Source organism: Saccopteryx bilineata, chromosome 5, assembly GCF_036850765.1.
Source record: "Saccopteryx bilineata isolate mSacBil1 chromosome 5, mSacBil1_pri_phased_curated, whole genome shotgun sequence".
Classification (NCBI taxonomy): domain Eukaryota; kingdom Metazoa; phylum Chordata; class Mammalia; order Chiroptera; family Emballonuridae; genus Saccopteryx; species Saccopteryx bilineata.
Window position 1 is genome coordinate 6,405,541 of NC_089494.1, and position 23,446 is coordinate 6,428,986.

Genomic DNA, 23,446 nt, shown 5'->3' on the forward strand with positions numbered 1-23,446 from the left:
GGACACAGAGAAGCAACTATAAGCTAATGCTTCCTACGCTCTCCCATCCCACCCCCCGTGAAACACACACACACCTTTCCCTTTCTCTCTCTCTCAAAAAAAAAAAAGTCAATAAATAAAATGTAGGGAAAAAATTCTCAGTAAATCACCCAAGGCATGTTATAATGAAAAAAACCCAGACTGTGAGTCCAAAGGTCTGCATTTTAGTTCTGTCTCTGAAGCTTTCTGCGTATTATGTCAATCAAGTCTTTAGCCCCTCGGAGTCCCAGTTTGCCCATCTGTAAAATGGCAACTGTAGCCCTAACAAGATGGTTATGTCCCAAAAGAGAAATGTAAACAGTTATAGGTTAAACTGAGAAGGTTTTTAAAAGCAGAAGATAAAAGGAATATTACCCTAAATGATAATCTGAAACAGCAGAAATTGAACACTTCCAGCATAATTTCCTTTTCCTCTGACCTACCTGAATAACTTCTGGATTCTGGAAAAGTATAACTCAGTGGTATTATTATCTTTCTTGAGATAGCTAGCACAGATAAAAATGACATTAAACTTTAGACTACAACTTTTTTGGTTGCTGGTTCCAGAAGGTTACATTGCTTCTCAAGTGTTCTTCTGTTATCATTCCAAATCTGTCCTCTGAGTAGTAAGACCAAATAAATGCTTTACCTACAGCCTATTTTTAAAAACTATATTGTTTTTATACACAATACCACAGATACCTGAGTTTACACAAACCAGTGTTTCCCTTCTTCTCTTACACACACGCGCGCACACACACACACAGAATGACACATCGTGAATGACCACCAACCTCATCTTCAGCGCCTGGAACTGCTGGAGAAGAAGTGCCAATTGCTGCTGCTGCTGGGAGGACAGGGCTGCTTTCTGCTGCTGAGCCAAGACCTGTGCATACTGTTGTCTTCAAAAAGGAAAATCATGTGTAACTCGTCTCTTCACATTTAGTTCATTTACTAAGACAATGAAAGACATGGCTCAATCTACCACCCCCAAAACACCATCATATAAAATATATACTTTTATAATTCTTCATGAGAATAAAGAGTCACACAGAAGAGTCTATACTTCATTCTAGAAAGAACTGAACTTAGAGAGGACATGCTTCTGAAGAGGGGAGAGAGGAGAATCACAAAATATCCCAAACTGGCAAATGTAATAGGGTTATAACAAAAAACAAGTTAAAAATAAAACATTCAAATAGCTATCTCCACATGAAGCACCTTTTGCAAAAATAAAATCACTTGCATAAAAATTCTCAAATTTGTTTCAGCTTGGAAGCTTTTAGGTGAGATTATTTTCCATTAGCTCAGAGGTAGACAAATGTTTCTGTAAAGAGACCAACAGTAGATACGTTGGGCTTTGAAGGCCATAGACTACTCCTCAGTCTGCCAGCTTTGCTCAAAAGCAGCACAGACAATACACAAACTGGTACGCACGGCTGTGGGCCAGTACGCTCTGCTCGGGACCCGGGCAGCAGGCAGCCCCTCTGCACATGGACAGACACGCCTGCCTCTCCCACAGAGGACACACGACCTGTGGGATTCTGCCGCCACTCTCCACACCTCTACCAGTGTGATCTTTTATTTCTTTCCTGTCCTCTCATCTGTGTTCTTTCTCTGTGGCAATGTCAAACCATTTAGGAGGCACTTCATTCTTAAAATGTCTGTTGATTCTTGCTTTAGGTGCTAAAAAGCTTACAAAATTAACACTAAGTGTCATCTTCAGCAAACTTGTGGTATTTAAGAAAACCAAACTTAGTGCTAACATGCCACTAGCTGCGTGAGTGAAGTATCCTAAAACTTATAGTTTTCTGCTATAAAAGGTGAAACTTGTGTGCAGATGACCTCAAAAGGCCCTGCTGGAGCTGCAGGACAGCCCTCTATATTACTGCTCTTACTGTATTAAGAACTGCTGATACTGAAGGTGCTGCATCTGGTATAAAGCTGTGAGTTCCTGCTGCCTGGTCAGTCGCTCCTGATCCAACTCTCCCTGGGAGTAAAGAGAGGGGGGGAGAAATACCATTGAAAGAACTGCAAAGAGCCTATAAGCCATTTAGTACATACATCTGAAAGCAAATCCCAGACTTTCACTTCCCCTCTTTTACACCCAAAATGCTGAATTATGAAAACGTCAGGCATCTATAAAAACTAAACAGTGCCATCTAGTGGAAGAAAGAGATTCCCTAGGGTAGGTAAGGGTCCTTGTTTCAATTACAGTCTTCCCTCCTGGGGACTCTGTCCTAGAAGCTAAATGTCATACTGTACTCCAGTTATTGCTGTAACTAAAGTGTCCAATTCTCCCAATATTAAAAGTAATTTTTAAATTTATATATCATTAGAAACTATAGAAATGGGACAAACAAAAAGGAATAAAATTATCTAAAGGTTAAAGAAAATGAAATAGTATGAATTTTATAACGACAAATAAATACAGGGAGCTGATATAGAAGTATGTCTTCTTAATATGATGAGAAATTTTAAGTTAAACAAAATATTAAAGAGCTTTGAAAACATCCTACCCCAAAATTAGGCTTTACTACTGCTATTAGTAAGTTTTGTTTTTTTTTAAAAAAAAAAGCTATAGCAAAATCATGTTTATTTTTTTAGCTTATATTTCAAATAACAAAGCAGAAATTTAAGTATGAAAATCTAAAAGCCGGGAAAGTAATAGAACTATAAGACAACAATAAACAGCAGTCTGCCCTTATCCACAGTTTGACTTTCCATGGTTTTTGGTTACGTGTAGTCAACTGCGGACCAAAAATGATAAATAAAAAATTCCAGAAATAAACAATTCATAAATTTTAAACTGTGTGCTATTCTAATAAGTATGATGAAATCTCTCAACACCCTCCTCATCCCACCTGGACGTGAATCATCTGTCTGTCCAATGTGCCCACGCTGTGGATGTGCCATCTAGTTAAATCACTTAGGAACTGTCATGGTTATCAGTTTGGTTGGAAGGGACTGATCACCATATTCACATAACTTTTATTACAGTATAATTTTTATAACTATTCTATTTGATTAGTCACTATTGTTAATCTCTTACTGTGCCCAATTGATAAATTAAACTTCACTGTTCGATGTATGTACAGTATATACAGGTTTGGGTACTTCTGCAGTTTCAGGCATTCACTGGGGGTTTAGGAATATATCCCCTGCAGATGGGGGGGGGGGGTGACTGTAAAAGTATAAGGGTGACAAAGACTAAACTTAGGCAAATCATTAATGAATATAACTTTATTGTACATGGATTACAGTTCGGAATAAAACATGCAAATGTACAATTTCTTGGGCTAGGGATCATTTGAAATTCAGGGACATTCTCATTAAAAACTGGAACTAATGAGTAGTCACGCTAATCTAAAATTTCTACGTGAAAACATAGGTTTCAAGGTATACTCATCATCAAGGTGAACTCTCTTGCCGGTGCTACTCAGGGCAAAGGCAGCAGCTAACAGGAAGCAGAGCTCCCCATGGCTTTTCCCCTTATGTGAGTCTGACTGAGGCTCAGCCCTATAATTCGAAGTCAGGAAATGGGACTAGGGAAAGTATGCTAAAATCCAAGTAATGAACTTTCAGCTCTGAAACACACAAGATAAAAACTCATTCCAATTTCAGAGAAGGAAAATAAAGCTCAAACTTGGTATATAAGTTAAATTTATATATAGTAATATTTAGTATAATTTTTCTCTTTATTTACCACAGAAAGGTCAGAAAGAACTCCCCTCAACCAGGAATATTCACTGCACTCCAAACTATAGGAAGTTTCAACCTATCAGTAGATTATAAATATCAATTATTGGGTCAAGATCAACATTTGTACATTAAAAAGAAAAAAGAAATAGAATAGAGAATATGTATATGACAAAATGTTTTATGAAACTTGTTTCACACATATACACAGAGAGAAGTGGTATAAAACATTTTTTTAAAACTATGAGCCATGGTCAAAATATATATTTGACAGCCAATATTCTCATCTATGAACTCCCTTGACTATAGAGGTTGTATCTTATTCATCCTCATCTCTTAACCTACCACAAGGCCTGGCATGTGCCCTCTCCCTACAGTTGATGACTAAGTCAATGGTACTGTCACTGTAGAAATCCAGTGTTCACACAGAAGGTTTCTGACTACTGCCAGCAACCAGACTCCCCTTCCTGCAGAAGGCAAAGTAAGGCACAGACCCAAAGCCCTCCAAGAGGAAGTCTACACAGAGGGGCTCAGGAGCACCTGCAAAGGAGTACGACTTCCCATTCAAAGGTATTCCATGGCCACTACACAGGGGAGAGGGGGTTACATTATGATCCAATTTGTAGTTACAATACCAGTAACTAATAAAAAGTCTTCAAAAAACACTCTGAAGCACTAGACTTTTATATCAGTAACATTTGCCTTAATTTAGCAACTGTATGTGAGTCAGAGAGCAGCAAGAGGCAGATGAAGGGGAAGGGAGAAGAATGTGCATTTTAACTATAGGCAACAAGGAACTCTTAAGTCAACTGTGTTGAAGTAAAGCAGATTAAGGTAAAAGCTCCAAAATGAGCTTAGGAAGGTAAGGAGCCAGAACAAGCAGGACCTGGTAGACGGCCAGGCTGAGATGTTCTTCACTCTACACCTGCTGAACAGCTACTGAAGAGAGAAGAGAGAGAAGAAAGATAGAGAGAGAAAAGGGAGAAGAGAAAGAAGAGAAGAGAGAAGACAGAGAAAAAGTGTGTGTGTGTAGATGGGCACCAGTATCTGAGTTATGAAAAGATTATTTTACTTAGGTATGCAGTCTCTCAAGACTATCCATTGTCTTTCAATTACTTTCAAACAACTACAGTTTTTTTTCCTCATTAGATACAACATATGGGTTGTGTTTACAAAGAGAAGCAAGTGCTTCTGTGTCTAATGCATGTTCTGGGTGAACTGTAAGGTACTTACCATATGAGGAGGGGGTGCAGGACCAGAGGAGAAGGGAACCCTTCCCCACATTTTCATGATGTCACCAAGAGGCTGGAAGCTTTCATCACATGCTCTCTTCACCAATAAAGACATAGTGAAATAGCCAGCCTGAAACCATTCTGCCATCTCCTGATTATTGAAGGGACCTACAACATCAATTAAAACAGGGCAGTAAAAATCCTCTCAGGCTACAGAGGAAAAAACTATTTTCTGGGTCTGATCCTCATCCAGAGGTAACAACTTGTTTCAGGTGGCACCTGTAATTTTTAAGATAATTCAACTCCTCTCCAAAGGTGGTGAACAGTAACTAATAAAATACAACAAAAAAGATTTTGAAATAAGCCTTATGTCAACACTTCCCAAATCCTTAGTGGTGCTTTATTTACTTAAAGGAGCATAACTGTTTCCATCTCACTCAATTTCTACACTTCATTTGTCAGAAAAGTACATAAATAAAACTGAAAAGAGTATGTTAAACTTCATATCACTTAGTCATAAACATGCAGGGTTGAATATACTCTTCTCGAATTTTAATTTTCTATCAGAGATTACTGAAGGTAAGACTAAATCTGGCCTTAATAAGAAAAATAACTAATGTTTTATAGTAAGAAATAATCAAATACTTTATATAAAAAATCTAAAAATTCCTCTCTGCTCAGTGATGACTAAGTCAGTCTAAGTCAGACATTCAACAAATACTGACTAAACACCAATCACAAGCATCCAGGCAGTGGGCGCAGAGCAGTCAAGAGAACAATGTCAGGCCCTGACCAAGTTGGCTCAGAGGTAGAGCGTCGGCCTGGCGTTCAGGAGTCCCAGGTTCAATTCCCGGCCAGGGCACACAGGAGAAGCGCCCAATCTGCTTCTCCACCCTTCCCCCTCCTCCTTCCTCTCTGTCTCTCTCTTCCCCTCCCACAGCCGAGGCTCCATTGGAGCAAAGATGGCCCGGGCACTGAGGGTGGCTCTGTGGCCTCTGCCTCAGGCACTAGAATGGCTCTGGATGCAACAGAGCGATGCCCCAGGGGGAAAAGCATCGCCCCCTGGTGGGCATGTCGGGTGGATCCCGGTCGGGCGCATGCGGGAGTCTGTCTGACTGCCTCCCCGTTTCCAGCTTCAGAAAAATGCAAAAAAAAAAAAAGAGAGAGAGAGAGAACAATGTCCTGGACCTTCTACTCCCAGGGACATGGAGTGGGTGTCCTTCTCCTGCTAAATACAACTGAAACCCAGAATATCACATATAAAACAAACAAAAGAGGACTCCGAAAGATGAGGAGAGAAAACAAATTGACTAGAAAACTCAAAAACACCAACCAATAAGATCTAACTGACATTTATAGAATACCCCAAAGATAGCAAAATACACATTAAAGTACCCACAGAACATAGATCAAGATAAACTATGCTGTGGGCCGTAAATAAATCACAATAAATTTAAAAAAATTAAAACAATATGTAGTGGGTTCTTCAACCACAATAGAAATTAAACCAGAAATAATACGCAGAAAGATAACAGGAAAATCTTCAAACACTTGGAAAATAACAACACACTTCTAAATAATCCATGGGTAAAGGTGGAAGCCTCAAGGAAAATTAAAAAAAAAAACAAAAACATCATCATCAAACTTTGTAATACATGGTTCAAGAAGCGCTGGGAGAAAACTTTTAATATTACATGCTTATATTAAAAAAGAGAAAAGCCCCAAACCAATAAGCCACCACCTCAAGACTAGAAAAAGAGCAAAATAAACCTTAAGATGAAGAAGTAATGATAAAGAGCAGAAATCAACAAAAGTGAAAAGAAAAACAACAGTGATAAAGATCGATGGAACAAAGCTGACCTTTGAAAAGATCAGTCAAGTGAACAAGACTGACAAAGAGCACAGAGAACTGAGCAAATGACCATCAGGAACACAATGGAGGCTATCGCTACAGAACTGCAACCATCAAAAATTATAAGGGGATACTTTTATCAAAAAGATAATACTGTCACATCAAAAAGAAAATAAAGGAATAATCTAAATGCAAAAATTTGCCAATGGACCAATTCATCAAAAAACACAAACTGTCACATCTCACCTATTTTAGATAGATAAATAGCCCTGTAACTATTAAGAATATTGGATTTGTATAGTCTTTGGCTCTGGCTGGTTAGCTCAGCAGTAGAGCATCAGCCCAGCATGTGGATGTCCCGGGTTCAATTCCTGGTGAGGGCACACAGGAGAAGTGACCATCTGCTTCTGAACCCCTCCCCATCCAGCAGCCATGGCTCATTAAAGCAAGTTGGCTCCAGGCACTGAGGATGGCACCATGGTCTCACTTTAGGCACTAAAACAGCTTGGTTGCTGAGCAACAACCCCAAATGAGCAGAGCATTACCCCCAGTTAGGGCACATACAGGAGTCTGTATCTCTGCACCTTCCTGCCTCTCACTTAATAATAAAAAAAAAGATTTCATATAGTCTTATATTGCCAAAAAAAGTCTCCAGATGGTTTCCCTAGAGAATTCTACCAAACATTTAAAAAAGAATTACTAAGAATTCTAAACAATCTTTTCTAGAAAATATAAGGGGAAGAAATAATTTCCAATTCCCTTTATGAAGTTAATATTACCATAATACCAAGACCAGAAAATGAGAGTAAAAAAACAAGCAAGAAAACAACACACAAAAAAAGAACATTACAAAGCAACATCCCTTATAAACATAGATCAAAAACTCCTTAACAAAATATTACCTGACAGAATTCAGCAATATTTAAAGAGTATATACATCATGAACAAATGGAGTTTATTCCAAAGATACAAAGTTGATTTGATGTTCAAAAATCAATGTAATCTACCATATTAATTGTCTAAAGAAGAAAAATCACATCATCTATCAATAGATATAGAAAAAGCATTTGACAAAACCAAATACCCAATCATGATAAAAACTCTAAAAAAATAGGGTACCTCAAAACAGCATCTACAAAAACTCAACAGCTAACATTTCACCTAATTATTAAAGACTGAATCTGTCGCCCCTAAGATAGAACCATAGGAAAAACCAGGCTAGTTAAAGTCTGTTCTCACCCCTCTTAATCAACAGTGTTGGAATATATAATAATGGAACAAAAAGCATACAAATTAGAAATGAAAAAATTGTCCTTGATTACACATGACAAATATCTATGTGAAAAATCCTATGTAATTTTTTTTTTTTTACAGAGACAGAGAGACAGTCAGAGAAAGGGACAGATAGGGACAGACAGGAAAGAAAAGAGATGAGAAGCATCAGTCATCAGTTTTTCGTTGTGACACCTTAGTTGTTTTTTGATTGCTTTCTCATCATGTGCCTTGACCGCGGGCCTTCAGCAGACCCAGTAACCCCTTGCTCGAGCCAGCGAGCTTGGGTCCAAGCTGGTGAGCTTTTTTTTTCTTTTTCTTTTTTTTTCCCTCAAGCCAGATGAGCCTGCGCTCAAGCTGGCAACCTCGGAGAGTTATTATTTATTATTGTTAAATTACATAGGTTTTTTTAGCCTGACCAGGCGGTAGCGCAGTGGACTGCAGAGGGATGCAGAGGACCTAGGTTCGAGACCCCGAGGTTGCCAGCTTGAGCGCGGGCTCATCTGGTTTGAGCAAAGCTCACCAGCTTGGACCCAAGGTCACTGGCTTGAGCAAGGGGTTACTCGGTCTGCTGAAGGCCCGTGGTCAAGGCACATATGAGAAAGCAATCAATGAACAACTAAGGTGTCACAACGAAAAACTGATGATTGATGCTTCTCATCTCTCTCCATTCCTGTCTGTCTGTCCCTATCTATCCCTCTCTCTGACTCTCTCTGTCTCTGTAAAAAAAAAAAAAATTAAAAAAATTAAAAAATAATAATAACTCGAACTAATAAATGAGCTCAGCAAGGTCAAAGTAAAGATAAACATCCAAAATTCAATGCCAATAGCAAAGACACTATATATAATAAAACTTATAACTGCTCCCAAAAATCAAATACTTGGATAGAAATCTAATAAAAATGTTCAGAATTTATACTATACAGAGCTAATTAAAGAAATCAAGGATCAAAATAAATCAAGAGACATACCATGTTCACGGATTAGAAGACTCATTATTGAAAAGATATTTATTCTCTTCAAAAGAATATAGAAATTTAATACAATTCCTATTAAAATTTCAGCAAGATTTTTGGTAAATATAAACAAGACTATTCTAAAATTTACATAAAAAGACAAAGGAACTAGAAAAGCTAAAACCTATTTTGAAAAGAAAAATAAACCAGGAAAAATTAGTCTACCCAATTCTAAGATTTACATAACTGCAGTAATCAAGAAGTGGTATTGGTGGAGAGACAAACACATAGGTCAATGGAACAGAATGAATGAACCCAGAAACAGACCAACACAAATATGTTCAAATGAATTTTCAGATAGGTACAAAAACAATTCAAGAAACCTTTTCAACAAAAGGTCTCAGAGCAGCTGGGCATCAATATGCAAAAAAGTAAACCTTAAGGTTTACTTATACAGAAATTAATTGAAAATGGATCATAACAATTAAATGTAAAACAGAAAAATATAAATTGGGGGAGGGTAGAAAAAAAATCTTTGGAATCTGAAGCCAGCAAAGAGTTCTTTTTAGTCTTAATAGCAAAAACATAATCCATAAAAGAAAAAAGCTGACCAATTGACTTTATTGAAATGTAAAACTTTTGCTCTGTGAAAGACTCTGTTGAGGATAAAAAGATACAGACTGGGAGAAAATCTCTGCAATCCACATATTTATCAAAAGACTGTATCTAGACTATATAAAGAACTCTTAACAGGTGGGGACTGCAAGAGGGCAGGGATGGAGGAGGGTAGAGGGGCGATAGATGATGTATTACAGAATTGTACACCTGAAACCTGTATAATTTTATTAACCAATGTCAGCCCAATAAATTCAATAAAAATTAAAAAAAAAAAAAAACCTTCTCAAAATTCAAAAGTAAAAAACAGTCCAATTAGCACATAGGCAAAAAACATAGAGACATTTTATTAAAGAGGATAAATAGTCAACAGGCACATAAAAAGATGTTCAAAATCTTTAGCCATTAAGGAAATGCACATTAAAAACTATAGAGACATATCGCAACTGCACTCGTGAACATATTTATCTCAGGACTGAAACTTATGTTCACATAAAAATTTATCCATGACCTGATCAGGTGGTGGTTCAGTGGATAGAGTGTAGACCTGGGACACGAGGACCCAGGTTCAAAGCCTCGAAGTTGCTGGCTTGAGCACAGGGTCACTCACTGGCTTGGGTAGAGCCCCACGGTCAGGGCACATGTGAGAGGCAATCAATGAATGGCTGGATGCTGTGGCTGGGAGTAGATGCTTCTCATCTCTCTCCCTTCCTGTCTCTATCTCTGTGTCTCTCACTAAACAAACAAACAAACAAAAACTATCCATAAATATTTAATGGCTTTATTATAATAGCCAAAATCTGGAATACCCCTTGATGCCTTTCATGGGTGAAATTAAACTATGATACATCCATATCACAGAATGAATACTCAGTTAAAAGAAACTATTGATATATGTAACCTGAACTAATCTCAGAAAATTATGCTGAGCGAAAAACACCAATCCCAAAAGGTCACATACTGTATAATTCCATTTATATAGCATTCTTGAAATGGCAAAATATAGAACTGGGGGACAGTGAGCGGCTTCCAGGGGTTAAGAGGAGAAGAGGAGGGATAGGAGTATGGTGTGGCTAAAGAAGGACAGCATGAGGAATCCTCACTGAGACGGAAACAGTCTGCATCTGGACTGTTTGTCAATATTCTGGTTGTGATATTGTACTAGTTCTGCAAGAAGTTCCCCTGGGGGTAACAGGGTAAAAGGTATGCAGAATCTCTGTATTTTTTTTCCTTTCTCTCTCTTTTTTTAGGAGAGAGAGAAAAGGAAAGAGCGGGAGGAGGAAGATGAGAAGCATCAACTTGTAATGTCTTCACTTTAGTTGTTCATTGATTGCTTCTCATCTGTGCTTGACCTGAGGAGGTGGGTGGGGCTCAAGCTGAGCTACTGACCTCTTGCTCAAGCCAGTGACCTTGGGATCATGTCGCTCAAGCTGGTGACCTCAAGGTTTCGAATCGGGAACCTCAGTGTTCTAGTTTGACACTCTATCCACTGTGCCACCACCAATCAGGCTCTGTATTATTTTTTATAAGTGCATGAGAAGGAACAATTATCTCTAATTAAATTTAATTTATAAAAACATCCTCATATTGATCATGAACAAATACACACAGTGCCAGGAGGTAGCAATAGATGCTGTGAAGAAGAATGAAGCAGGGTAAGAGGGCTGAGTGTGGAAAAGGAGTTATTACATTGGAGAGAGGTCACTTGGCTAACCACTAATAAGAATCAACAAATGCCCTTTATAGCACTCTCTCCCCATTCTAATTTAACTTATGCATCATATAGATCTTTTTTTTTTTTTTTTTGTATTTTTCTGAAGCTGGAAATGGGGAGAGACAGTCAGACAGACTCCCGCATGCGCCCGACCGGGATCCACCCAGCACGCCCACCAGGGGCAAGGCTCTGCCCACTAGGGGGCGATGCTCTGCCCATCCTGGGTGTCGCTATGTTGCGACCAGAACCACTCTAGCGCCTGAGGCAGAGGCCATAGAGCCATCCCCAGCGCCTGGGCCATCTTTGCTCCAATGGAGCCTTAGCTGCGGGAGGGGAAGAGAGAGACAGAGAGGAAGGAGAGGGGGAGGGGTGGCGAAGCAGATGGGCACCTCTCCTGTGTGCCCTGGCCGGGAATTGAACCTGGGACTTCTGCACGCCAGGCCGACGCTCTACAACTGAGCCAATCAGCCAGGGCCTCGTATAGATCTTTTAAGGAATTAGTTTACAACACGGTACTACCTATCACTTCTTAGACATTAGGAACGGTTTATCATTTATGATTTCGACTCTGGCAAACATTAAAGCACGGTCTTCCGGGACTGCTGCCATCACCTTTCTAGGGAAGGAAGACTGAAGTATAGGGAAGGTAAGTAACTACCCGCTTAACCAGCCAGGATGCCAGAAATGGAGGAGTCTTAACATTTTGCTTCCATCCTATCAGATTAGCATGACATTCTGCCCTGTATTCAAAGCCTTTTCACTGGACTCCCCCTCACCGCACTGAAAGCATAAAGTATATGGGAGGAGCCTACAAAACTGCCATCTGTACATAAAGTAAGTATTGCATTGCCTTCTCTTTCTACTACTATGCCAGTGAACATCACCCACCCTCTCGCAGAACCTGATGGTAACATGTCTGTAACCTTAGGCAGCACCGCCCACCCACCTTGAATTTCTCCCTGAGGGTCTTTGTAGTACCACTTCTGCATGGCCTCGTGCATTGACGGCACCGGGATGCCCTTAGCTCTGTGCTCTTGCAGTTTGGATGCCAGTCTCTCATCATCTAGTGCACTGTCTTGAAGATAAGCCACCATCTTCTCAGCTTGCTAACAGGAAAACAAGAAAAAAGGAAACAAATGATCCTAAATGAATGCTGGTACCCATAAAAAATGCCTCTCTTTCTTGGACTGCTTGATCTGTGAAAGACATGCAAGGAACACAGCAGGCGATGACTGAATTTTGCCAACAATGCCATGAAACACGTACTGTCCCCATTTTACAGAGGGATCAAGTCTTACTCAGGGTCTCAAAATTACTATGCAAACCAAACTAAGATTACAACACAAACTGGTATGGATCAAAGCCCCGGCTTCTGATCAACACACTACTAGTAAGACTACCTTGTAAAATGTATAGGCCATTCATCAATCCTAAATTGTATAAACTAAACCTGTAAAAACAAGCATGTTAACAGAAGAATGGGCTCAATTAATACAATTACCAATAACACCGTTGCAAGCTTTACTAAGATTGCCCCGTCTTCCTCTCTTCAGCCTTTCCTGCCACCAACCACCACCCCGAAAGGAAAGAATTTCTTCTGCAGAAAACAAGCTATCATTTACTCTGCACATAAACAATGGTATATACAATCTTAGGAAAATCTAAAAACATGAATAAGATGTTAATATCCTGGGAGTTTAACTATTTTTCCTATTATACTTGAAGTGAAATATACAGAAAACACAGTACAGATCCTCAGCTGCTGTATTTGCCATTTTTGGCATTCCAATTGATTTCCAAAGAAAAAAGAAAACAGCTAAAGGCAATCTCAGAAGAGCAAAAAATAACCTGACACAATGACTACTACATAGCAGATACTTATAAGCATGAAATGATTTGAAAGACAATTACTCATACGAATAAATACTAAACACCCAAACAACTTTTCCAGTGCATAAAACCTGGTGCACAGAGGCCCATTTTTTAATATTTATTTAATGCTTTCCCACTTTTATGGCAGTCTGAGAGGAGGGAAAGAGAACTACATGAGTCTTACCTGCTCCAAATGTTTGAGACCCTCTTCGTCATCTGGCTCCGTGGAAACGCTGCCCAGACCGGGAGCGCCCACGACTGGCGTCTCCACGGGCCGGAGAGCAGGACCAGGACTGGGAAGAGGAGGTGGAAGTATGAGCAGAGGGGAGGCTGTATCTGAAGAAAGCTGAGACAGGGGCTGCTGAACATCGGGAACCATTTCTAGAAGAAAAGCAAACATAGACAGGTGAAAACCCTTTACGTCACAGAGAATCTTACGAAGGACACGTCTGTACTATCAAGTTGAGAAGTTCGGTAAATGGGCTCAGCAGAAACGTGAGCTGCATCATGAACACTGTGGCTACTTCTAAAGGAGCAGTGCAGTATTTCTCCCAGAATGACAAAATATATAAAAATTAAAAGCTATCCAGAAAAAGGCCTCCGCAGAGCTTACTGTGTCACTAGAGCAGTGGTTTTAAACTTTTTGAAGTCGGGGTGCATTTAAAATCCTACAAATAATTGTAGGCGCACTATGTACAAATTTCTGAGAAATATGTTATAATCATTAAGTCAAATATTAAAGAAAAAGCAAAGTCCAAGTGTGCTTTTATGGTAATTAAACAAAATAAATATGACAAAATTAAATTTATTCTGACATTAAAAAAAATTTTTTTTTGTATTGTTCTGAAGTTGGAAATGGGAAGGCAGTCAGACAGACTCCTGCATGTGCCCAACTGGGATCCACCCAGCATGCCCACCAGGGGGCGATGCTCTGCCCATCTGGGGCATTGCTCCGTTGCAACGAGAGCCATTCTAGCACCTGAGGCAGAGGCCATGGAGCGATCCTCAGCGCCCGGGCCAACTTTGCTCCAATGGAGCCTTGGCTGTGGGAGGGGAAGAGAGAGACAGAGAGGAAGGAGAGGGGGAGGGGTGGAGAAGCAGATGGGCGCTTTTCCTGTGTGCCCTGGCCGGGAATCGAACCCAGGACTCCTGCACACCAGGCTGACGCTCTACCACTGAGCCAACCGGCCAGGGCCAAAAATATTTTTATGTTACATTTTTTTTGAGTTATGCTTTTTAGAATTTGTAAAAAAAAAAGAGGGGTTAAAAAATTTAAAAAAGACAAAAAACTTAAATTTTTATATACATAGATACATTCTTAGTAAGATTTAGTAAATTCAGCAGGTCCTGGAGTGAATGTGTTCAGTTTTTTCATTCTTGTGTTTATGAGAAACATGAGCTTGATGTGTCCTAGTGATTTCTTCAATGTTTGCACATATATTTGAAAGGCAAACTCTCATTTCCTCATCAATACATTGAAGAATTCCTCTCTTTTTACTCTTAATTGTGTTGAGTGCAGAAAACCCCCATCATACATATCATCTTAACTTTACACCAAACAAAGGATAGAAGAAACTTGCCTCTAGTCTTTTCGGGGAACACCGGGGGGGGGGGGGGGGGGGGGGTAGTGTAAACAATCCAGCACCACAGCTTAACAGCCTTTTGCAACCTAATCAGGCAAGTGAGGTGGGGGTTGGGCAGACTGTCAACTTATAGCCAATTCCCCACACCTCTGTCCCTCCAAAAATCTAAACTGCAAAAACCATGTTGGCTTTTTGGTCCCCAACAGGCACATATTTCTCTGGAATACCTTCAGGTACACCTGGAAATCTTCTAGGGTGCACACTTTGAGAACCACCTAGATCATCTATCTACCCAGTAAGAATCAGTGACCTGTTGAAAACAGAGTCAGTGTGATCCCTTCTTTGTATCATGTCTTGGAATAGTGGAGACAGTTAAGAAAACACTGTAAATCTTCTCAAAGATTACATATCTCATCACCAAAACCTTTACTAAAATATCTGCAATTACCCTGAATAAGTACCTTTTCAAGTCATAATTAATGTAACTCAATATATGATACTGTATTTTGTAGAATAATGATAAACACTTGAAGGATAACCTACAGTGCAGAAAGTTCTTCTCAATAAGAATAAAGACAGCAAAAAGAGGTTCTGTGTTGGTTCCTACTTCTACCCTCCCAGTACGGGGGCTCTTAAGAAGGAAAGGCGGATGGAACTAATTAGATGCAATTGCAGTTTCCCCTTTGAAACCTTGTTTGTTCAATTACAGATAGCTTCTCTAAATCCCTGGTTCCTCTCACTCTTTCCTTCCTTTGCCAAACTTTGTAAAAGGACAGTCTATAACAAAGCTGTGGCCACTCCACCAGCACCCACACCTGCCCCTCCAGTAAAGCTTCTCTCCCAAAGATAAGCAGTGACCTCAAGTCCCCCAACCCAGTATTTTCGTCATCCTCACCGTCCGGCCTCTTAGTGGCGTCTGACATCATCTACCCTATTCCAAGCGGAAAACGTTCTCCTTCCTCAGTTCTCCTGCACTCCACACTCGCCTCAGAGGATTTTCCTCTGCCTCCTCTTTATCTGCTAAAGGTGGGGTTTACCAAGGTTCTGGTCTCAGACCACTTTTCTTCTCACCCTAACAAGTGTACTAAAGTCTCCTCGTCTTTACAGTCCCTTACTCCAGCGGCTTTCAATCTTCTTACACTGGGACCAGTGAAAATCAGAGAATTATTTTGGGAACCACTACGGCAGTCACCCTGAGCGTAAGTAAACTCGATAAAGCCATTGGCTCTGTGATCTTCACACAATGGCAGGGTGGTCAGCTCTTTCGTGGACGGGCACAGCATTTCTGGGGGAGCAGTCTGCAAACCAGCGGCTGAAAAGCACTGTTGCTCACAGCTGCTCTCCAGTCATCTCAACCGAATTTCTCCACACTTCAGAATCAACTTTCAAAACAAATCTATTCTCTCTCCTTCTAACTGCACTCTTCGACTTTTCTATTAACGGTAGCATCATCCCCTCAGGCACCTTGCCCACCTCTGCCGCTCGTCTCCTTTGCCCTGGTATACAAGCAGGGCCTGTGTCCCGCCAATCCCTGCTCTGAACTCAGTCTCCAGCTCCCTTTCCAGGCGCACTGCCTCCACTGTAATTACTAAGCGGGAGCCCAGCAGGTCACACTGCACACACCTGTCCCCACAATCTACCCCATGTACAACTGTTCAGCCCATGTTCCAAGCATGTTTCCCACCATTTCCCTTTCATAACTCACGCTTAATCTAAATAAAAACAGGAGCTGAGTCCGGCCCACGCCTGCAGCGGTCCCACCTCCTCACTCCCGCTTGCCCTGCTGCCTAGTCAGAACGCCCTCCCAGCTCAGCCAGCGACACCAACCTCCAGGTTCTACTTCGTGTTCCAAGGCGAGCTCAAAGGCACTTGCTTCCTGAAGCACTGTAGGGGTCTGCCAATCATGAATGCAGACAGTTCCTTTCTGCCCTGGATTATTAATATACACATGCTTTCTCTCCCCTAAATCCAGAGTTTTCATCTTTAAAGCACATCTATGAAGCTTTCTCAAAATACACATGTACTTTGACCCCATCCTAAAGTTTCAAAATGTACAAGGTCCCACAGTGCCTGATATATAGAGATTCAAATATTTGCTAGGTTCATTCAGTCAGCTTTGTTCTAGAAATAAAAAACTAAAAATCCTTGGTTCAAGCCCTCAAAATATTAGTTTATTGGGCAAAAAAGATAAACAGGTCTTTATAATAAATTGCTAGTTTAGAAAGTCTGTTTAAGAAACAAGACACCTAACCTAGCCTGGGAGTGTGGGGCGGGAGCACGGCAGGTACGGATGCCGTGCGCTCAGGCACAAGGCAGGAAAGAGAACAAGCACGTCTCGGGACCTGGCAGGCTTTGAGGCTGCTGGACTGAGCAGGAAGGAGATGGAGACTGGTGTGAAACTGCAAGAGGGAGGCAGCAGCCCGTTCATGCAAGGTTCATGCAAGGTAGTGAGGGCCATGTGAAAAGGTGTGAATTTTTATGGTGAATTAATCAATTAACCTTTCAATACCAGGCTTTACAATGTCATTTTTTAATATGTACAAGAAACATGGAAATAAAGGCTTACCAAGAGATATGAATAATTTAAAGTCAATATAACGTTGGAGGAGATATACTTTAAATGTCTTTTATAACAAAGGTGACAGGAATTTTACATTAATCCATGGTCTTTTTGGCCTCCTTTGGGACAATGGCAATGTGGTATGTCATCTAGACACATACACAGCCTCTACCTGAGAGGAAGGTACCTGGTATGAGAATCAAACTACTACAGAGGATCACAACCCCAGTTTGTCTGACTGACACCAGGGTGGCTGTGTAATAACACCCCAGCAGTGAGACTTCTGGCTTATTCTGGGATGGTTCTGGTTTGTTATTATGTGGGAAGCAGAGTTTGACCAGGTTTACCAGTAAAATCATCTTTTCTAATAATCTACCACTGAAGTAGTTCTCAAAGGTATACACAGAAAACAGAAGCCTGTCTTTTCAGTCAGCAGTCACAGGCCCAGCAGAATTCTAGTTGAGTCTGACGACTCCCACGAATACGCACCATCCCCTCGGCTGGGCACTTTGGCTGGCAGACTACTTTCCAACTGACTCTCTTCTTCAGCTTTTTCCGTTTGCTCAGTTTGGGGTTCCTCTTTCCTCTCAAACTGTGCTGCTTCCTGAGGTGGATGATCTGAAGGAGTACCTGGTCTAGCAGATGATGATGTTAAGGTTTGAGGTGTTTCCTCACTAGCTTCTGTAACATGAAGTAATCTTAAATTAACAATTTAGGAAACTTTTGGTTTGACAGAAAATAAGGTAAAGACAAGACTGCACCATACCAACTCCTATTCTCTCTGTCTTCTCTCCCTCTTTCTTATTTGTCTTATCGGGTTCTTTGGCTTCTTCATTATGGCTACCCTCGGAGTCAGAGCACTCTTCCCCTTCCTCCACAGGCCGGAAGTCCATCTCCTGCTCTTCCGGAATAGGCTCTTTCTGTACTTTCTGCAACAAAAATAAAGCAAAAGGTTAACAGCATATTTGGATTTGATAGAAGGCTGTTGTCTGTCATGACATTTCAAACCAGCTCTCACCTTTAGAGAGAGGAACGCTCCAGAGGAGTCAAATGTGCCCATTTCTTCCTCAGCATCCTCTAAGCACCATTCAGGCAAGCTGTCCCTGTCATCGTCGATGCTGCCACTGCCCGTGCGCACCCTTCGGTAACCTCGCTCATCATCTCGATCTCGAAAGTCAAACTCAAACCTTCGCCGTCGTTCCATGTGCTCCCGCCAGCCTGCAGAACGAGGGCCATCTGGGATCAGGAGGAGGACACAAACCTTAGAAACGTTTTGTGACAGTATTGGAAAAAGAAAAGGATGGGTAGGAAATAAAGGAGAAAACTACAGCTGAGAGCAAATTCAAATGGACCCACATACTAAACAGAAAATCAAGCCAATGACATGAAATTCAGAACTCAACACCCATATGCCGTCACTGAGTGACAGGAGCTAATATCTTCAGTAAGCGCCAAGCCATTAAGTACTGAGCTTTTAAAGACACATTTAGAACAGATCACTTTTAAAGGGTACTTTATTCAAAGTATATACTTTTTTTATATGTAAAGTTTATTTATTTTTAGTTTATTAACTTTAGAGAGAGGAAGGGAGACAGAGACAGGAACATCTATCTGTTCCTGCATGCGCCCTGTCTAGGGATCAAACCCACAACCTTTGTGTTTTGGGGACAACACTCTTAACTAATAGAGCTATCCAACCAGGGTCAAAGTACATATTTTTTTTTGTATTTTTTCTGAAGCTGGAAACGGGGAGGCAGTCAGACAGACTCCCGCATGCGCCCGACCGGGATCCACCCAGCACGCCTACCAGGGGGCGATGCTCTGCCCATCTGGGGCGTCGCTCTGTCGCTACCAGAGCCACTCTAGCACCTGGGGCAGAGGCCAAGGAGCCATCCCCAGTGCCCGGGCCATCTTTGCTCCAATGGAGCCTCAGCTGCGGGAGGGGAAGAGAGAGATAGAGAGGAAGGAGAGGGGGAGGGGTGGAGAAGCAGATGGGCGCCTCTCCTGTGTGCCCTGGCCAGGAATTGAACCCGGGACTTCTGCACGCCAGGCCGACGCTCTACCACTGAGCCAACCGGCCAGGGTCAAAAGTACATATTTTAATAAGCTTTAGGTATCTGACTGCCTGAAATGCTAATAAACCTACTTCTAGCCCGGACTTAGCACTGAATATCTTTCCAGACTGAAGTCTGTACCTTCCCTCTGGCAAGTCTTGAAGCATTTTCTTTCTTCTCTTGAAAATATTGTTCTTCATGAATAAGACCAGCTCCCTAGGTCAATTCATTTCAAAATTATCATATCTACCTGCCAGTGCCAAGATCCCATTTGTAATTCTGATTTCTCCCCTAAAAAACTCATGGAATTAGAGCACTGGCAAAGGTCACTGAGATTTCATATAGCCTGTTATCCTAATTTTATCATTTAAAAAAGAAAGTTTCTGGCAGCAGCAGTAACCTGCAAAACGACAATGTAGAACTAGCATCCACTTCTGTCTCCTCCACAGCTTTTCCACAACATCGGGCTTAGTTCCCTTCCCCTTTCTCTTATCTATCAACTCCCCCTGGGGAGTCATTTCCATCCAACACCCCCAAGGACATTCCTAAATCCACCCTAGCATACTATTTATCTCATCCACTGGACAGCAGAAAAAGACTGCCTAAAAATAAAAGATCCTAAAGTTGTTTCTTTTTTTCTAAAAAAGAATGGAAAACTTGGTGAAATCTGACAAACCTGAGTCCGAGTTCAAAAAAAAAAAAGAGGTTTTAACATATTAGAATTTTCTATCCTTGACTGCTTTCTCTGTGGGAGATACACAAAGAAATGAGGCCAAAGCCCAATGTTCTTACTACTGAGGATCAATTTGCTAAAACTAGCAATCTAAAACTCAAGCTGAAAACCAAAGGGCAAAATGCTAAAATGCCAAATACAGGTAGCATCCTATAAACCACTCACAAAAATGGTAAGAAAACATTCACCCTTTACTTACAACAAAACTCAATTTACGACCTTCTATGAAAACAAAAATATTTTATACGCAGATTGCTTAAATGTACACCTAGAGTCGTAATTCAAAAAGTGCTCATGATCAACCCTGAGTTCCTGAGGTACTCTGCCCACCACCACCTAGGGTGTAGGAACCGGCTGTAAGGACACCCCGATAGCAATCTATCCTGCTGGGTATCTGGCTCCGTCTTACTGCGTTTCCCAGGTTCCGCTCCCAGAGAGGATGCTTAGCTGTCCTGATGCATCCATCCTCACATCTCTCCAGCTGTGTACCCTACTTTAGAAAACTAGATTCCACAATTTTGCTGTCTGACCAACAGCAAAAATCACTTGATTCATGAAAGTATAGCACCTAAGGCACATCTATAGCTTACTGAGACTGACGCTTGTTTAAAGACCTTATATTAGAACTAGTTTGATAATATTTTCACAAGATAAAATCAGTCAAAATCATATTTAAATTTTTAATCAAATTCTACTAAAAGGTTAACTAAGGCCCTGGCCAGTTGGCTCAGCGGTAGAGCGTCGGCCTGGCGTGCGGGGGACCCGGGTTCGATTCTTGGCCAGGGCACACAGGAGAAGCGCCCATTTGCTTCTCCACCCCCACCCCCTCCTTCCTCTCTGTCTCTCTCTTCCCCCCCTCCCGCAGCTGAGGCTCCACTGGAGCAAGGATGGCCCGGGCACTGGGGATGGCTCCTTGGCCTCTGCCCCAGGCGCTAGAGTGGCTCTGGTCGCAGCAGAGCGACGCCCCGGAGGGGCAGAGCATCGCCCCCTGGTGGGCAGAGCGTCACCCCTGGTGGGCGTGCCGGGTGGATCCCGGTCGGGCGCATGCGGGAGTCTGTCTGACTGTCTCTCCCTGTTTCCAGCTTCAGAAAAATACAAAAAAAAAAAAAAAGGTTAACTAAAATCTAAGAACTGTTAAGAGTAAGAACTGATATAATCAGTTTAAAGGATAGTATTCATTTTTTAAAATGCATATTTAGTATTTTTTCAGCCCCATATATCTTTATATCCCCCCAAAATCTTTTAAAAATAAATGAATAAAAAATTTTAGAAAATTGTCCAGTTGATGACAAATATGACTGATGAAAGTCAAACATTAGGGAGAAAGACTTAGAAAGAGACAATATATACCGAAAATCTAAGTTGTTGGTGGAAGAGGTTTGATGGTAGACTATAACACTAAAGTTTTAGTTTGTTCAACTCCATTTAATAGAATTAACATCTGACGTTTGGGCTCAGACACACTGTTCATCTTCCAAAACATTCACCTTGTTTGTTTTTGATCAGCTGGAATTTTCCTTCTTGCTCAGCCCAGATCCTGTCCATTCTCACTGAATGCTTGTGGGGAACATAGTCTACAAACCCTCTGCATACAGGCAAGCTCAGCACAAAATGCCGTTATGCCTTGAAGAGAACGGTAACATTTGGTTGCCCAGGACACAGACTGATGAAAACTGCCTAGAAAACTATGATGTAAACAATGCCCACTAATGACAAAAACTCACCCAAGAGGCAGCCATGAAGGGTCGAGGTAAAGCATCCTGACTTTATCCAAAAATTGACTCCACCAAGTTTCTACCTACCCACACAACTCCAGAAAAGCACTCTAAATACCTGTTAGAATATTTCCTCAGACCAGCCTAGTGGTTTTGCTAACTTGATTGTAAAAGTAAATGAAAACAGTTTACATTATGTCCTCTATTAAAGGAAGCTCCCTTGGCATATGGTTAGTAAATAAAATATGTTATGCGTGTTCAAAGATACATATACTCTCTCTGAATGCTTCAGTTCTGCATGACCCCAAGATTCAAACTACAGTGGCATCTGATTATCATGAGGCGTGGAAGCAGCACTCTGGGAGGGGATGAACTCTGACACAAAGCTCCAGTGTCTTCAGTTACCAGCATATCTAATGTCAGGCAAGAACAGTTGGAAGCATTCTTAAAAGTCAAACAGAAGAACTTACAAAACCACTAATTGCTACTATTCTCTGTCCTTTGTTTTAAAGTTAGAGAGACAAAAAAAATGAACTTGTGATTATGTTTTTGACCTGGGTTTAAAGTTTATTCTTCAAATAACCATAAGTCACATTTTCAGGACAAAATAATTTGAAAGAATAAATCCTTTCTACACAAGGCAAAAAAAATTTCTAGAAGGAGTGCATGTCCCTAAAGAAGCATGTAATTAATTACACATTTATAAATTTTAAAGCGTGGTGACAAAGACTCAGATGTAGAGCTAGACAAAACCAAATGAAACCCTCTCTCAGTTGTACAGTTAAGGGCAGTTGCTCCCCATGAAACCACACTATTTGCTCCAGAAAAATAAAAGTGATTTTAATCAAATTAATAGATCAGAAGAATTTTTATGTTGATTTGGGGGGGGTAATTTTTCTGAAGTTGGAAACAGGGAGGCAGTCAGACAGACTCTCGCATGCACCCGACCGGGATCCACCCGGCATACCCACCAGGGGGCGATGCTCTGCCCATCTGGGGTGTTGCTCCGTTGCAACCAGAGCCACTCTAGCACCTGAGGCAGAGGCCATGGAGCCATCCTCAGCGCCCGGGCCAACTTTGCTCCAATGGAGCCTTGGCTGCAGGAGGGGAAGAGAGAGACAGAGAGGAAGGAGAAGGGGAGGAGTGGAGAAGCAGATGGGCGTTTCTCCTGTGTGCCCTGGCCAGGAATCAAACCCGGGACTCCTGCACGCCAGGCCGACACTCTACCACTGAGCCAACCAGCCAGGGCTTATGTTAAAATTTTTTGTTGTAGTAAGACAGTGCGTGATGACACAAATAACAATCCTCCCCCTTATTTTTTTTTTTTTTTTCATTTTTCTGAAGCTGGAAACAGGGAGAGACAGTCAGACAGACTCCCGCATGCGCCCGACCGGGATCCACCCGGCATGCCCACCAGGGGCGACGCTCTGCCCATCCTGGGCGTCGCCATGTTGCGACCAGAGCCACTCTAGCACCTGAGGCAGAGGCCACAGAGCCATCCCCAGCGCCTGGGCCATCTTTGCTCCAATGGAGCCTTGGCTGCAGGAGGGGAAGAGAGAGACAGAGAGGAA

The 23,446-nt window shown here is 41.4% G+C and overlaps 1 protein-coding gene across 5 annotated transcripts in view; it reads right to left on the minus strand.

Moving 5' to 3' along the window:
* GIGYF2 (GRB10 interacting GYF protein 2) overlaps positions 1 to 23,446 on the minus strand; it is a 138,427-nt gene that overhangs the window by 27,553 nt on the left and 87,428 nt on the right. For 4 of the 5 annotated variants that reach the window (XM_066233499.1, XM_066233497.1, XM_066233495.1 and 1 more), the window contains 8 exons: positions 18,392 to 18,609; positions 18,140 to 18,302; positions 17,863 to 18,054; positions 13,415 to 13,611; positions 12,305 to 12,464; positions 4,951 to 5,117; positions 1,917 to 2,008; positions 813 to 920 (listed from right to left, as the gene is read on the minus strand). In XM_066233499.1, the coding sequence (XP_066089596.1) occupies positions 813 to 920; positions 1,917 to 2,008; positions 4,951 to 5,117; positions 12,305 to 12,464; positions 13,415 to 13,611; positions 17,863 to 18,054; positions 18,140 to 18,302; positions 18,392 to 18,609 (1,297 nt within the window). The remainder of the gene's footprint in view (positions 1 to 812; positions 921 to 1,916; positions 2,009 to 4,950; positions 5,118 to 12,304; positions 12,465 to 13,414; positions 13,612 to 17,862; positions 18,055 to 18,139; positions 18,303 to 18,391; positions 18,610 to 23,446) is intronic. The other variant, XM_066233498.1, reaches the window with a different exon arrangement.